Consider the following 14,743-nt stretch of genomic DNA (forward strand, 5'->3'; position numbering starts at 1 on the left):
GGGGTTGTTCCATTTTGCATTCCATTTGAAAATATTTGACGAAGATGCGACCACTGCTAATACAGTTCCTTTTCTTACTCACTCGATAGTCGTAGCTGCTATCCCAATAGTTGTAGCTTCCTTCTCTTATGTCGAGAGCAAGGTCTTCCTCATAGGTTCTTTTTGTATATGTTTCAGAATACCTTCCCAGCGCTTCTAGGCTGCATAAGGGAGTAATCAAATCCTTTGCTCGTGATTGCTTAGAGACCCTCTTCCATCAATAGGCACTTCCAACCCGTCGATCACACGGCGTAGCATAGCCTTTCCCGCGGGAACATCCACAATAGATCCAGTGCGCTTGACAAGATTTCCTTCTTTAATAGCAGTATCACTACCAAAGACAACAATCCCTACATTCTCATTCTCAAGGTTCAAGGCTATTCCTTTCACACCACTGGCAAATTCCACCATTTCCCTGGCTTGAATCTCGTTCAATCCATAAACACGTGCAATCCCATCCCCAATGGAGTCCACTCGACCGATCTCATCCACTTGAAAATGGGTGTAAAAGTTGGTAATTCGACTTTAAGAAATTCTGAAAGCCTGGCCCCATCCATATTCAAGACAGGAATGGGCTAAGGTCCGACCTATCCAATCCTAAGAAGGTAGCTAGATTTTCTCTCTTGTTCCCTAGTTGCTATTAGTCCTATCCGAGTTACTAGTACGTCTTTTTCTACAGTTTTGGTACGCTATGTCTGAATTTTAAGTTTGTTGACGATATGTGGTGAACATTTGGGAACCACAGAAATGAAATTGGTTTTTCTGGTTCATGATCTTTTCCTTCAACAAATCCATCATCCAAAGACAGTAGCCGAGTTGGGAACATGATGAATTGTCTAGCAGCGGAAATTGGCGTTTACCAATGTTGCTACAATATCATTTTGAAGAGTTCACTTTGTTTGGGTTATCATTTTTATTGACGGAGGCAGATGATTGTTCGCGGAGTTTTTCATGGTGCTTCAGAGTATGTGGTTCTTTTCCGTATATCGTTCGAGTTGATCATTCCACCATAATCTGGTTTGGATTAGGTATCTCTTCAGTCCATTGTGGAACGAAGAGTGTTACTAGATTGGTGGGTTTCACCAAGGAATTTTTGACAAACATCTCTTCACTCCATTGTGGAACGAAGAGTGTTACTAGATTGGTGGGTTTCACCAAGGAATTTTTGACAAACCCAAGGATTTTATTTTAATGAGAGATGATAGGATTTGTTTATTTCCTAGCCTTGATAGGTATGATCAGTTAATTGAAGCTACATGAAAAGTGGCAACAAATGCCATCTACATCATATTTTGCGGGACAAAACTTAGGATGGCATTTACATATTTTTTGTCCCGTTTGAAAACTAAGTTTTGGCATTCCTAAGTCTTCGCCGCCACTTCCGCCATTTACATGTCAAATTCTACTTTTCTAGAATGCCAATATTGTACTCCCTCCGTCCCTGTTTTAAAGTCCACTATTTCATTTTGGGTTGTCCTTTAATAAGTGTTCATTTTGTAAAGTTAGTGGATAAAAGTTAGTGAATTTTCCATTTTGTCCCAAAGTATATCTCATTTTGGAAAGTTTGTGAGTAAAAATGTAATGATAATGTTTTCATAGAGGGTAAGGAGAGAAAGTGGAGATAAAAGTTGATGTGAAAGGTATAATGATGATGTTTTTTTTAATAAGTTGAAATTACAAAGCAAAACACTTAAAAATGGACGGAGTGAGTATACATCAGCAATGTGTTAGTATGTTAGTCATCAGGGGTCCAGAGGCTGTCCATGACCCTGAACCCTAAATTTGCCTCCCGTGGGACTCGATCCTCCGCCTTCATTGTGGAGGGAGGGTGAGACAATCAGGTTCACTAGGAAGGGTTTCTCAACTCTGGCATTTTCACTTAATGCACAAATGCAATATTTTTCGCCATATCTTATATTTGTATACCCAATTTATGTAGGTCGTTATTAAAGTGAGAGGACTACTCTACTATTCTAGAATTCCAAGACTTAGGAAATATGCTACTCTAGCATTTTCACTTAATGCACAAATGGCAATATTTTTCGCCATCTCTTATATTTTTATACACGATTTATGTAGGTCATTATTAAGGTGAGAGGACTACTCGACTATTCTAGAATGCCAAAACTTAGGAAATATCCAACTCTTACATTTTCACTTAATGCACAAATGGCAATATTTTTTGCCATCTCTTATATTTGTATACCCAATTTATGTAGGTCGTTATTAAGGTGAGAGGACTACTCTACTATTCTAGAATGTCAAGTCTTAGGAAATATCCAACTCTGACATTTTCACTTAATGCACAAATGGCAATATTTTTCTCCATCTCTTATATTTGTATACCCAAATTTATATAGGTTGTTATTCAGGTGAGAGGACTACTCCACTGTTCTAGAACTAGAATGCCAAGACTTAGGAAATATCCAACTCTGTCATTCTCACTTAATGCACAAATGACAATATTTTTCGCCATCTCTTATATTTGAATACCCAAATTTATGTAAGTCGTTATTCAAGTGAGAGCTAGGACTACTATGCTATTCTAGAACTAGAATGCCAATTCTAGGGAAATATCCTACTCTGACATTTTCACTTAAAAAGTTTTTGAATAAACAAGAAATACCTGTGTAAGAATCATATTCCTTTTATGGTTTTTCAAATGTCGAATGTAGTGTATTTTTCTTGGTCAGAACTTGTAGGCTGGACTAGCCAGCTAATGGACAAGTATAGAACCATAGAAGACCTCCTTTTCGACCTGTTAGCCCAAAGGTTTCTATAGAATACCTTGTTGATTTTGATGATAACAAAATATATTGGAATTGAAATATAATTAAAATTGTGATATTTGGTACTCATTTGAATTCATGTTTATTTTGTTGGATTTGGTTAAAGTACACTGGAAACATTGTTATACCAAATCACTATCTCCAATAGTTACAATCTTCTAGCTTCGCGGGTGCTAGACAACCTTTACAACGAGCAATTATCCCCAATTGTTCCGACTAATTTTGACTCCGGTGCCAGTCACACCTAACCCAACTAGTTTTGACTCCGGCGCTAGTAACACCTAACCCTCAAGTGATTTTCTCTCCAAAACCACTCACAAAAAAGAATTCTCTCAAGAATACGAATAAGGGTGTACAATCCCTTTTACAAATAAGGCTCAAGAACAACACTCAAACTATAAAAATATTCAAGATGTAGTAATGGAGTTGAGTGCACAGATTATTTGGAGCAAGCTCACTGCAGGAATATTGTCTTCAATGTTACTTGCATTCGCATGTTTTAAAAATTTCAAACTTTTTCAAATGGATGTAAATAGTGCATTTCTAAATGGTTTTATCTTTGAAGAGGTTTTTGTTAAACAACCCCCTGGTTTTCAAAATTATGAATTTCCGGATCATGTTTTTAAACTTTCCAAAGCTCTTTATGGTTTAAAGCAAGCACCCAGAGCATGGATGATCGTTTAAGCAAATTTTTGATTGAAAATGGTTTTTCAAAAGGAAAAATTGACACTACTCTTTTTATTAAAACCAAAGATCATGATATACTTGTTGTTCAAATATACGTCGATGATATTATTTTTGGTGCTACTAATGAAAGTTTGTGTGAAGATTTTGCAAAGTGTATGCAAGGCGAATTCGAAATGAGCATGATGGGTGAACTCACCTACTTCCTTGGACTCCAAATAAAGCAATCAGCTGGTGGTATTTTTATAAATCAGTCCAAGTACATCAAAGACCTTTTGAAGCGGTTTGACATGGAAAAAGCGAAGCCAATGGGTACTCCTATGAGTACTTCTATCAAACTCGACAAAGATGAAATGGGTAAGCATTTTGATGAAAAGAAATACCGAGGTATGATTGGATCTCTTCTTTACTTAACAGCTAGTAGACTGGACATTATGTTTAGTGTGTGTCTATGTGCTCAATTTCAATCATCTCCTAAAGAATCACACCACATTGCTGTAAAAAGAATTTTCAAATAATTGATTGGTACCCCAAATTTAGGATTGTGGTATCCTAAAGGCACTTCAATTGATTTAATTGGATATTTGGATGCGGATTTTGCTGGTTGTTCAATAGATAGAAAAAGCACCAGTGGTACATGTCAATTTCTTGGACATTCACTTGTCTCTTGGTTTAGTAAAAAACAGCATTCTGTTGCTTTATCTACTGCTGAAGCTGAATATGTTGTTGTTGGAAGTTGTTGTGCACAAATTCTTTGGATGAAACAGCAGTTAGAGGATTTTGGCTTGTATTTTGATCATATTCCCATTAAATGTGATAATACAAGCGCTATTAATTTGACTAAGAATCTTATTCAGCACTCTAGAACCAAGCATATTGATATTCGACATCACTTCATTAGAGCTCATGTTCAAAAAGGAGATATTGTCATTGATTTTGGGAGCACCGATAATCAATTAGCTGATAGTTTTACAAAACCTCTTAGTGAAGATAGATTTTGCAGCATAAGAAGAGAAATTGGTATGCTGAACCCTTGTTGCTAATTCTTGCTCTCATTATTTGTTAATATCTCTTGATTTCAGCATTATTGACTGTTCAGTTATTTTTTTTCTTTCTCAAGCAAAACTATCTGCACTTAATGTGATTTTTTCTCTAATGATTGGATTTCAGTTTGGCTCATAAGACAGGGATTGTACTTCAAGATCATCCTGCTCCAAAGATACAGAGAGCATTTTTTTTTTCACTTATGCTTTACTTGTGTCTACTGATGTTTTACCTATTACTAATATACATGCTAGCTATGAGGTTCAAAGTGACAGTACTTCATAAAGACCAGATTGACTCCTTTTCACAATCTTTTTGTTGATGACAAAGGGGGAGAAGTATTGAGAAAGAATAAAAAGAACCTCGAGCAAATGCGGCATAAATTTAGGGGGAGCAATGGAGATTGAGCTCAAACAAATTATGCATTAATTAAGGGGGAGTCATCTTCTCTCTTACTAATTTTTGCTCTCGATTCCATCTATTGAATATTATTATTGCAATGTTTGTCATCATCAAAAAGGGGGAGAAATATTGTGAAAGCTAGAGGGGGAGAAAAAGCTCAAGCAAAGGATGCATAAATTCAGGGGGAGTATCTTTATTCTTTTGTTATAATTATATTTCTAAATTTCTGAATTTATCTGAATAAAATCATTAATGGTTTGTCATCATCAAAAAGGGGGAGATTGTTAGCCCAAAGGTTTCTATAGAATACCTTATTGATTTTGATGATAACAAAATATATTGGAATTGAAATATAATTAATATTGTGATATTTGGTACTCATTTGAATTCATGTTTATTTTGTTGGATTTGGTTAAAGTACACTGGAAACTTTGTATGCCAAATCACTATCTTCAATAGCTAAGATAAATTGAAAGGAGGAAGATTAAGGACAAATCTTCTTCTAACTAACTAAATTGGCTAGAGATTGATTCAAAAGGATGAAATTATTGGTTGCATGATTTTATTCTTTCCAACGGCTCTATTTAACTATGGAAAGATTCATTTTGCTTCAAGACAATTTGTGAAGGAATATGGAAGCAAACAAGAAAGGAAAGGAAGAAAGGAAAGGATGAAGGAGCCTCTTGTGATTAACGGCTAATTGATCGATTATCTTCTACATGCTTATAAAGGGATCAACGAGAAGAAGATTATCAGAGAGAATTATTGAAGACAATATTCCTGCAGTGAGCTTGCTCCAAATAATCTGTGCACTCAACTCCATTACTACATCTTGAATATTTTCATAGTTTGAGTGTTGTTCTTGAGCCTTATTTGTAAAAGGGATTGTACACCCTTATTCGTAATATTCTTGAGAGAATTTCTTTTTGTGAGTGGTTTTGAAGAGAAAATCACTTAAGGGTTAGGTGTTACTAGTACCGGAGTCAAAACTTGTTGGGTTAGGTGTGATTAGAAGTCTTAGGTAATAAATTAAGTCTGTAACCTAAAGTCTTTGTTGTCAACTAAAGTCTGTAACCTAAAGTCTTTGTAGTAAATGCATGCCCAGTAACAAAAAGTCTTATGTAGTAGAAAAATGGACGGGCACCAATTATGTAAACTCTGTTTAAGCCTCCTTACACCGTCTATAAAAGGAGAGCTTCACCTCTGTAAAAATTAAGTTAATGAAAGCCAGTATCTTCCTAATATATCCTGTGTCTTGTATTCTCTCTCTTTTTGATCCTAACCTACTTAGTGTTTGTACCCACTTCGTGTCTGTAAACTTGGTATCAGAGCCATGTCTTCCATTCTAGCTTAAACCCCCTTCTGGGAACTTCTTTTCCTAAACTACTTCAAATCTTTTCTAAAAGAAAAACTTGAAGCGTATGCTCTGTGGTTGCCTTTTAAGGATCCTCCACATCAGAAACTTCAACAACTATTTTGGTTAAAAGAATTTTGTATCAGTGGGTTAAAGTACTTTGAGACTTTTGGCTATTGAGCAGTGTGTCTCGGTTTATCTACCCTAATATACAGAATTTTATTAATCAACATCTGTTGAAGGTCTTAGGTTGAAAAAGAAAAAGTTTGCTGTACTAAGGAAAAGGAGAACCCAGATTTCTACTTAAAAATGAATCATCTGTTTACCACCCACTCTTCTGCTACGTCATCCTTAGTCCCTTCATGTTCCTCTGCCAGTAGAAATTCCTCATCTTCTTCTTCTAATCTTGAATATTTGTATGAGTTTGAATACCTTCCTGATGATAGTAAGGTTCCTCTTACTGATCTCCCTTTCCTAAATCCCTATAATGTCTTTGTCAGACCACAAACTTCTGTAAAAAAGACCGTCACCCAACTTTTCTCCACAAAACGCCCAACCTCAGTAAAAGAGTATGTTCAAGCCTCTAAATTTGATCAGTGCTTCATAGCAGCTACAGAAGCTGAACAACTTTTACCTTTGGAAATCCCGGTTGATTTGCCTCGCCTTTGGCAACAACAAGGATTTACCCATCTACACTTTGGTGCAATCCGACTTGCTGTTACTTTTCATGGCAGAAAAGGTTTACCTGTGACTTCCAGACTTGCTCTGGTTGACACCAGGTTTTTACAGTATCAGCACGCATGTATCGCTACAGTCCAAACCACCCTAAATGCTGGAACTGTGATTTTTACCTTCTACCCCAATTTCAACATGCCATTAGCAGATCCTCATCTGCTATCCGCCTTGAAGGTCCAAGTTCAAATTGGTGGTGCCTCCCAAATCTCCTCCACATATGCCGCAACCCTTCACTACCAAATGACCTACTGTCTTCAAAACCATGCCTTTGACATGTCCTTACCATCCTCCACAGATGAAGCCCTTTTCCTAACTGTTAACGCACCTCACCAAGCCTCTTGTGTCCATGTTCCACGACAAATTTCCTGTCCTGAGCTTCTCAAGCTTCTCCCAGAATCTTGGGTTACAGCTTATGAGAAAAATCAAAACAAGCCCATACCTGTTCAGTCCTCAAATCCAACTTTCATTTCAAAACCTGATGGTACAGTGGAGATTTCTTTCCCAAAAGAAACCTCTGCCTCAGCCTCCACCCATCCTGTCATTTTTCCCTCAAGAATTAACATGTTTGTGGATGGTTCTAGGCCTGGCCCCCCAATTAAATATTTTGATCCCAGTGGCCTTCCAATCTTCTATTTCAAAAATCCACAAACAGGTCATTGTTATTTTGATGCCTGTGACTGTGATGAGTGCCTAGAAGACAGTCTCCTAGAAGATGATGAGGACTTTGAAGATCCATGTTCATGTTCCATATGTCCTTCATCACCCCCCACTCCGTGTAAATCTCCACCTCCTCCTCAACCTCCCTTTGATGATGGTTCTTCTGCTCAACCGAGTGGATGTTTTATGTTCACCTCACCTTCTTCCTGGACTGAAGCAAATTTTCCTCCTTTGGAATTTCATAATTCCCAAGAAAGGACGACCCATCGACATAAAATTCCAGACTCTACTACCATTCTCCCTGATGGTAGTACCAAAGCAGTATCAGTAGCAGAAGCAGCAATAAATTGGCAGTCAGCAAATTCTCTGGCTCAGAACAAAATTCTTCAGAGAATTGCTAACTCCCAACAAAATTTGGAAAATGCTGTTCATAAGAAGTTATCAACCTTGGAACTTCTTATCAGAGATTTGCAGCAGAAAATCCAGAATGTTCACCAAGAACTTCTCCAGATGGCCTATGCCAACCAAGCATTTTCAGCAGTCTTTTACCACAAGGATGCTGAAATGAAGCATCTCAAGAACCAGCTTCATTCTCTCCAAGCTCAATAGAATTCTCAACAAAAAAGCCCGTTTGACATGTTCACATCTTCTTCTTAACAAAGTTTGTTTGGGTATCCTCAAATGTCTCAACCCTTACCTATAAATCCTACTTCAGGATTTGGTGAGTCCAATATCTTTGGGAGCTCATCAGCTTTTCTTCCTCCACCAAAAAGACCATCTCCACCAAAACTTCCTTTCCCAAAGCCCCAGATAAAACCTATCCAGCCTCCAACAATTCCATCTCCACCATCTACATCGACCTCTACTCCAACTACCTCCATTCCTCTTAACCCATTTGATCCAAACTCCAAGTCACCCCAGTTAATGGTTCAGCCAACTCCTAACTCTTCTAAAAATCCAATCTCCACTCTCCTACATACCTTAGCTACTATACCTGAAACCCCATCTCCTGAACCAACCGTTGAGTCAGAATCGGATACTGAATCCACAAACTCTATGCCAATTCCTCATGTTTTCATGATGAACTCTGAAAACCCAGATGAACATGTTGAAGATCCCATCATTGAAGAAGGTCCTGAGTTTGATACACCTCCACCTCCAGAAATCCCAACCTTTGATTCCTTCTCACATTCCAATATCCATACCCAAGGTTTCTCCTTTGATAACATTCCCCCATCAAAATGGTTGGATAAACTTTATGAGATTCATGCTTGGTACACAGCTGCTATGCTCTCTCCTAATGCTACACTCAGTGATGTCATTACTAAGTGTACAGCAAAATTTCTTGGCCGTCTCCGTCAATGGTACTTAGCTCTGGGTGAGTACCGACAGCTACAACTTAAACAATTGCCAACCCTTGATCAATTCATCTCAGTCTTGCATACTGAGTTTCTTGGTGACCATAACAACACAAAAGAGTTTGTTCGAGAGGAATATCTCAGCATGAAGTGCTGTTCATTCAAAAGGAAAGATCTCGAGATTCATTATGACCGTATGTCTCAGAGATTTTATCTTTTCAACGGCATGGATGATGTCAATCTTAAGCAAGCCTTTCTCAATTCCCTTCCTGAACCATTGAGAAATGAGACAACAAGGTTACTTCAGACAAAAGGATTGACGTTGAATGCAACATTTCTTGGCGGTATTTACCAGCACTCTTTAATTGCCTTGGAAAAATTGTGCAATCACCAGAAATTCCTCAAAACTCTTGAAGAACAGGGAAAACTTCTTGGCAAAGCATGTGACCGACCAGACTTATCTATAAAGTGCAAAGACAAGAAGTGCACTTGCCGTCCTTCATACCGGAAGTCCAAACACTTTCAGAAATGGAAGTTCCAATCTCCTGGCAAATTTTCAAAGTTTCCAAAATCTGGCAGGTTCTCACGCCGGAAGAAATGGAAATTTTTCAAGAAGAAAAAGTTCAGAGGGCAGCGAAAGTCTGATCGCTGCTACATATGCGGAAAGAAAGGGCACTATGCAAAACAGTGTCCAAATAAGGTAGCAAGAGACAAAATGGTGAACTCTTTGGCTCTCATTGATGATGATCTTGAAGATGCTGATGTCGAATCTCTTTTTTCTATCGACAATGAAGCAACAGATGAAGCAGTCATTGCATTCACTTTTGATGATTCAGATGATTCATCAGAATCAGATGACTCTTCTGATGATCCTGACTCATTCCCTTATGAAGTCCAAACAATTGGATTCTCTAACATCATGCTGGCTCAACCTTTAGCCAAGGTCAAAATTTTGCTTGAAAAATATGAGAAACCCATACCAGTCATCGCTTTCTTTGATACTGGTGCAGCAGCCTCCATTCTCAACCCAGCAATCCTTCCCAGGTCTTACTGGTAGTCTTGTTTCAGACCCTTTACAGCAGCCAATGGAGAAACATTTGTCATCACTCTGATAAGTAAGCTTGTTTCCATTCAACTTTTCCCAGGATACACCATAAAACACCAAGTCTATGGTTCTGATCTCCCAGGAAAAAATTTATTGTTAGGCTTTGATACTCTCCAAAATCTCAGCAAAGTTTCTTGGCTCAAAAAAGGTTTGAAATACAAAAACTACTTGTTACCCTGGACCACCCAACCAAATCTCTTTTCCATAGAAATTTTCTTCACCATCAAAGAAGCCATAATCCAAACTTCCTGTGCTGAATCCCATTCCCAGTTCCTCACCAAATGCTCCAACCCACTTTGAAAAAATCCAAATTTCTTCATTTCTCTTCCCTTTAAGAAAAATGAAGACATTAATCCCACCAAAGCCACCCATCATGGAATGAACCCAGAACACTACCAGCTTGCTCTTCAAGAACTCCAACAACTACAATCAGAAGGATTGATTGAGCCCACAACTTCTCAGTGGGCATGTGAAGCATTTTATGTCAACAAAAGAACTGAGCAGATAAGAGGAAAACTCCGCCTGGTTATCAACTACCAGCCTCTTAATCATTTTTTGCAGGATAACAAATTCTCTCTTCCTCGAAGAAGTGTTCTTTTTGCAAACTTGCCTAAAGCTCAAATTTTCTCAAAGTTTGACTTGAAAGCAGGTTTCTGGCAGTTGGGCATCCATCCAGATGATCGTCCCAAAACTGGTTTTTGCATTCCCGATCACCACTTCCAATGGTCAATCATGCCTTTTGGATTGAAAACAGCTCCATCCTTATTTCAAAAGGCCATGATTCGGGTATTTGCTCCAATTCTATCCTCAGCCCTTGTCTATATAGATGATATCCTACTTTTTTCTCCAGATATTGAGTCTCATGTTATCCTACTAGAAATTTTCCATTCCCCAGTCCAAACCCATGGTATCATGCTTTCAGAGAAAAAAATGTTTCTTGCTCAACTAGAAATTGATTTTTTAGGGATGCATATCTCTAAAGGTCAATATACCCTCCAGCCTCATATAGCCTCCCAACTTGATCATTTTTCAGATGAAAATCTCACAGTCAAACAAGTTCAACAGTTCCTTGGAATTGTTAACTATATGGCTGGTTTTATTCCCAACCTAGCCCAATACCGAACTCCTCTCTCAGCTCTACTAAAGAAAACCCCTCCTCCTTGGTCAGCCCTTTGTACCAAAGTTGTAAAAGACCTCAAAGCCATAGCCAAAACTCTTCCTCCATTAGCCATACCTTCAGATGGAAAGAGAATCCTTCAGACATATGCCTCTGATCTATATTGGGGAGCAGTTCTTTTGGAAGAAAATTCATATCAAAAGCGCAGAATTTGTGGATACAAGAGTGGTGCATTTGCCCCAGCAGAGCTTCATTACCACTCTACCTACAAAGAAATTCTGGCAATCAAAAGGAGCATTGAGAAGTTTGAATTTCATCTAATCGGTCATCATTTCCTAATTGAGACTGATATGATGAGTTTTTCCAGCATGCTCAAGTTCAAACAGAAGCACCTCCCAAAAGCACAGTTACTCAGATGGGCAAATTGGTTTTCCAATTGGAGTTTTGATGCTGTTCACATAAAAGGAAAAACAAATGTCCTCCCTGATTTTCTGTCAAGACTCAAAAAAGAAATCAACCAGTTTTCAAAAACAAAACCACATTTCTTTGTTCCTGGTTGTTTTCCCATGATTTCTTGTTTCCATCCAGTCAATTTTCCTGTCCACCTTCAGTGTCATATTTTAGAGTTAACCCTTCTTTCTAGGTGTGTTCAAATGTGTCAAAACCTTCAACATCTCTGTATTTTCAAATATGGTCTTGATGAAGGTCCCCTAAAAGGTCTACCCTTCCATCCTGTCTATCCTTTTCTCACCCAGTTTGAAGTGTCCTACCATAATGTCTTTTATTTTAAAAAAGAAGCCTATCTCCTCTTATGGTATTTAGTCGATGTGTATACTATAAGTGTCTGTTTTAATAAATCAGCAGTCTTGGTTTATCTAGCTCATGCGGCGTTCAATCAAGTTCAACCTCCAGAAGATTTCTTTCTGAAATTTCTCTTACTTTTTGGAACCATACCCTACTGGCAACAGAAGATCAGACAAGTTCCCACAGGTCCAGACGAAGACCTCCAATTTGCTTTTTGGATAACTCACAACAACAGATGTCTTCCTGATCCTAATGGTTCTATCACTTGGAGAAAGGAGTATCACACTATATTCCTTTCGGCATATCAAGAGTCCCCAAGTATTGAGATCCACAGTGGAAATTATCTGGTCATGACTCAAACACTGTGTTCACTTAATGGATTGACACCTGCAAACGTTCCCTCATCTCTCCTCCATTATGAATCTGCAAACTGGAAATTCAATGATACTTATCCGAAAGAATGGCGCCAAAATATTCGCTATCTTTTGACCCAGTATCACTTGACTAACAGAGATGAAGAAAGTAGTTCAGATGATCCAGAGTGACAAGGGTGAAAATTATTGGTATTTACTGTTTGTTGTTGTATCATATTATTGGTGTGTACTGTAATATAAAGTGTGGTAGTATTGTCCTCTTTCCGGAGAGGGTGAAATTATTGGAATTTACTGTTGAGTACTGTTGTACAGAAATATTAATAGGTGTGTTGCGTATCTGTCTTTTCATTCCCTTTCAGAGGGGTGAAAGTCTTAGGTAATAAATTAAGTCTGTAATATAAAGTCTTTGTTGTAAACTAAAGTCTGTAACCTAAAGTCTTTGTAGTAAATGCATGCCCAGTAACAAAAGTCTTATGTAGTAGAAAAATGGACGGGCACCAATTATGTAAACTCTGTTTAAGCCTCCTTACTCCGTTTATAAAAGGAGAGCTTCACCTCTGTAAAAATTAAGTTAATGAAAGCCAGTATCTTTCTAATATATCCTGTGTCTTGTATTCTCTCTCTTTTTGATCCTAACCTACTTAGTGTTTGTACCCACTTCGTGTCTGTAAACTAGCACCGGAGTCAAAATTAGTCGGAACAATTGGGGATAATTGCTCGTTGTAAAGGTTGTCTAGCACCCGCGAAGCTAGAAGATTGTAACTATTGGAGATAGTGCAGCAAATCCCAAGTTGGACACTTGGGGAGTGGACTAGGCCGTGAAGTTGCAGACCGAACCACTATAAATCCTTGTGTTCGATTCTCTCTTCCTTACTCTCTTTAATTTTTTGCTTTGCATATTTATATTTCTTGCGTAATTTGATAATCTTTGAATCTTACTTGGGGCAATTTGGCTTGCTTTATTTTTATCTTGCAATTAGTTTTTTAATTCCGCGTTATAATTGAGATACCCAATTCACCCCACTCTTGGGTTGCTTTTGGACCAACACGACCAATCTGATCGTACAATTAAAACTCATCAACATAACCAACCATTCAAAGATTGTTGCATGCCATTGGTTCAGACAAAATTCTTTGACACTAACATGATCGATCCTTGATTGATGTAGCAATGTTTGAATCGATCTTATTGCGAGTTGGACTGATTTGTGGACAAGAATAACGCAACTACTTTTCCAAAACTAATTAACCTCCAATGGCACCAGTTTGAATGTACGTTCCAGTCCACATGACATGGAAAAGAAGGTTCAAGGAACTTCACTTTTCTATAACGAGTAGTACTTATTATAAAGGGGGGTTGTGTGTACTCTCTGTATTCATTACAGGCAAAACTGTAGAGAAAGAGGGAGGGAGAGGTTTTGGAATTTAAAATTTTTCAAATTATCATCTTATTGTTGTGGCTAACCACAGCAGAATCAGTAGCAAAATATCCTCTTGCAAAGCCTGGCTGTCAAGAAAGATGCGGGAACATTTCCATCCCCTACCCCTTCGGAATTGGGTCCAATTGCTCCATTGCTGATGATTTTGCAGTAACTTGCGACCACTCTTTCAATCCACCCAAACCTTTTATTAACAGCATCAATCTAGAAGTGCTGAAGATTCCAATAATTGGGTCAACGGTCCAAGTTAACAATCCAGTTATCACTTACAATTGTTCCGGTAGAGCTGACGGTAAAGACGTTGACTTGTGCGAGACGTCGTTTACGTTCTCTCACACGTACAATAGATTCACAGCCATGGGTTGCAACAACCTTGCCCTAGTAGTCCGTGGATCAGACATTAGAACCGGTTTCATGTCGATTTGCAACGCTTTTCTTCCTCCTTCTCAGAGTGATGAAACAGGTTGCTATGGGATAAACTGCTGCCAGACCAGAATCCTGCGTGGCCTTAGGATGGTTAATGCCTCTCTAAGAAGCATTGATCCGAACAACAATCAACATGGTTGCAAGTACGCATTCATGGTTGACAACCAATGGTTTAGCGATAAAGATATCTTTAATGTATTTAATGTAAGTGAAACGGAATATGTTCCTGCAGTGCTGGATTGGGTGTATCGTAATGGGACTGCAATATCAGTGAAAATTTCTGTGGCGCTAATGCTCACGCTTATACAATAATGCCGGTAGTTCGAGGAGCGCCGAATGCTTTTGTCATAAAGGCTATGAAGGGAACCCTTATCTTTCTAGTGGATGTTAACGTAAAGTTTCTCTGTTTCTGGTCT

The 14,743-nt window shown here is 38.2% G+C and overlaps 1 protein-coding gene across 1 annotated transcript in view; it reads left to right on the forward strand.

Annotated features, from left to right (window-relative positions):
- The first annotated feature begins 13,755 nt into the window (after positions 1-13,755).
- LOC131317457 (wall-associated receptor kinase-like 8) overlaps positions 13,756-14,743 on the forward strand; it is a 72,753-nt gene continuing 71,765 nt past the window's right edge. Inside the window, exons 1-2 of the mRNA XM_058347010.1 lie at positions 13,756-13,767; positions 13,860-14,719. Coding sequence (XP_058202993.1) covers positions 13,756-13,767; positions 13,860-14,639 — 792 coding nt within the window. The 3' untranslated portion in view covers positions 14,640-14,719. The remainder of the gene's footprint in view (positions 13,768-13,859; positions 14,720-14,743) is intronic.

The sequence above is a fragment of the Rhododendron vialii genome, chromosome 2a, assembly GCF_030253575.1.
Source record: "Rhododendron vialii isolate Sample 1 chromosome 2a, ASM3025357v1".
Taxonomy (NCBI): domain Eukaryota; kingdom Viridiplantae; phylum Streptophyta; class Magnoliopsida; order Ericales; family Ericaceae; genus Rhododendron; species Rhododendron vialii.